This window comes from Mauremys mutica, chromosome 13 (assembly GCF_020497125.1).
Source record: "Mauremys mutica isolate MM-2020 ecotype Southern chromosome 13, ASM2049712v1, whole genome shotgun sequence".
NCBI lineage: Eukaryota > Metazoa > Chordata > Testudines > Geoemydidae > Mauremys > Mauremys mutica.
Window position 1 is genome coordinate 39,067,264 of NC_059084.1, and position 2,216 is coordinate 39,069,479.

The following is a 2,216-nucleotide window of genomic DNA, read 5'->3' on the forward strand; positions in this document are numbered from 1 at the left end:
CACAGCAAGTCCACTTGGGTGGGGCTCCTAGGAAAGATAGAGGGTCCTGCACCCCAACTCTGCAGTCAGCTGTGACTCAACCAGCATTGTAAAATGGAAGGTTTATTAGTCAAGAGAACAGAACTTGTTAGCACAGAAATCAATGACATTCAGAGAAGTCCATCTTGGGGAGTCTATTTACTCCAGTGGAGCTATGCTGATTTGCACCAACTGGCTCCACGGATTTCAATGGAGATTATTGCCCTTGTTCCGTAACTTATTTATGCACATATTTCACAAGTGTGCAGGATGTGATCCCTTTCGATAGGATACACAATTCATGTGGTGTATCCATCCCCTCTCTGATATGATCTAGTTTCTAAGATAAATGATCATTAAATAAATTATGTTTTTAGTTTCCTGCATGAGAACAGGAATCTGCTCATCAGTCTCCTGATGGCCTTTTTCATCTCAGCATTTCTCAGCGTGTAGATAATTGAGTTCAGCATCGGGGTGATGACTGTGTAAATGATAGACACCACTTTGTCCAGGGCAAACTTCTTGAAGGGCCGAGCATAGATGAAGATGGTGGGTATGAATATTAAACACACCACGGTAATCTGGGTTCCACAGGTTGACAGAGCCTTGCGTTTCCCATCTGTGACATGTGACCATATCTGGACTAAGATGATGATATAGGAAATTAGCAGAATTATGAATACTATTAGAAGGAACACTCCATTATTGAAGACCATCTGCAGCTCGATCACATGGGTGTCAGTGCAGGCCAGTTTGATGACCTGTGGGACATCACAGTAAAAATTGTCCAGGACATTCGGCCCACAGAACGGTAGCTGGAGGAGCAGTCCAATCTGAACGGCAGAGTGAGCAAATCCACCCAACCATGCCAGTGCCACTATCCCCACGCACACACTCCGATTCATGATAATCAAGTATCTCAGTGGTTTATAGATGGCCACATACCGATCGAATGCCATCCCCACAAGCAAAAATACCACTGCACCCCCTATGAAGTGGAAGAAGAAGATCTGGAGGAGACAGTCATTGAATGAGATGGTTTTACACTGGGAGAGGAGACACAACAGCAATCTGGGAGTATTGACCGATGAGTCACTGACATCTAGGAAAGCCAGGTTGGCCAGCAGGAAGTACATAGGGGTGTGGAGTCTGTGGTCAGAGATCACTGTGATGATGATAGTTAAATTTCCCAACCAAGTGGTCACATATACTAGGAAGAAGGCAATGAAGAAAAAATGCTCTAGCTCAGGACTTTGGGTGAGTCCCAGGAGCACAAATGCAGTCACTGTAGTGGTGAGATTCTGCTGGTCCATTTTGTGGACTTAAAATATATCTACAATTAAACAGAAATAACAATAAAAAATATGTCCTTTTTGTAATTCTCCCCATGTCTCCCTCTAAGGCTATGTCTACTCTACTGCAGTAAGTTGACCTACGTAACGCAACTCCAGGTACGTGAATAATGTAGCTGGAGTCAACGTAGCTTAGGTTGACACTCTCCCATCAACTTACCTTAATTTTCTCGTGTGGGGTGGAGGACCAGAGTCGACTGGAAAGCGACCTGCAGTCGATTTGGCAGTAGACCTGCTAAATTGACCTCTGTGCATTGATCTCTGGAGTGTCTATCCAGGCGGTAGTGTAGACATAGCTTAAGTGACTGATATTACATTCTTCTTAAATCCATGTAAGCAAACAAACTTTGTTTGGGAATTTTCTTATTTTTCCTCAATTAAAAACTGTATGCTCAGCTGAATTCAGGAGAATCCTAATTCAGCAGACCCTCTTCACTCTTTCAGTGGTGATCTTGTCCTGGGAGTGAAAGGGATTGGTTTGCTCCACAAAAGTATGCCTGTTCCTTACAGTGTCCATTCATCCATCTGCAACTTTGATGCTCTAGACCTCCCAATTTATTTATTTTTTCAATGTTTAGGCTTTGGATTTTCAGTCTCATTTTTTTAACCTCTTTTTTAAAAAAAAAACTTTATCCCACTTTTCCACCCTAAAATTGTGGAAAGGAAAGTACGAAAAGTGGGAGAAAGTTTGCCTTTCTCTCACAATTTACCATGCAAAGAGTAAGAAGTGAAACATTTTTATCCAAGTGAAATGAAAAGCTTCATTTTCTTTTGAAAATTTCTCATGAAAAAGTGAAAAGACCTAATTGAAAAAAACAATTTTCCCATTAAATATTTTGATTCCAA

General features: G+C 41.7%; 1 protein-coding gene across 1 annotated transcript; it reads right to left on the reverse strand.

Annotated features, from left to right (window-relative positions):
* Nucleotides 1-383: 383 nt before the first annotated feature.
* LOC123348388 (olfactory receptor 4D1-like) lies at nucleotides 384-1,331 on the reverse strand. Its single transcript, XM_044985908.1, has one exon. It carries the CDS (start codon nucleotides 1,329-1,331, stop codon nucleotides 384-386), a length of 948 nt encoding a protein of 315 aa, XP_044841843.1.
* Nucleotides 1,332-2,216: the final 885 nt, after the last annotated feature.

Coding starts and splice junctions, on each gene's coding strand:
- LOC123348388 (XM_044985908.1), bottom strand. CDS start 1,331: ATGGACCAGCAGAATCTCACCACTACAGTGACTGCATTTGTGCTCCTG.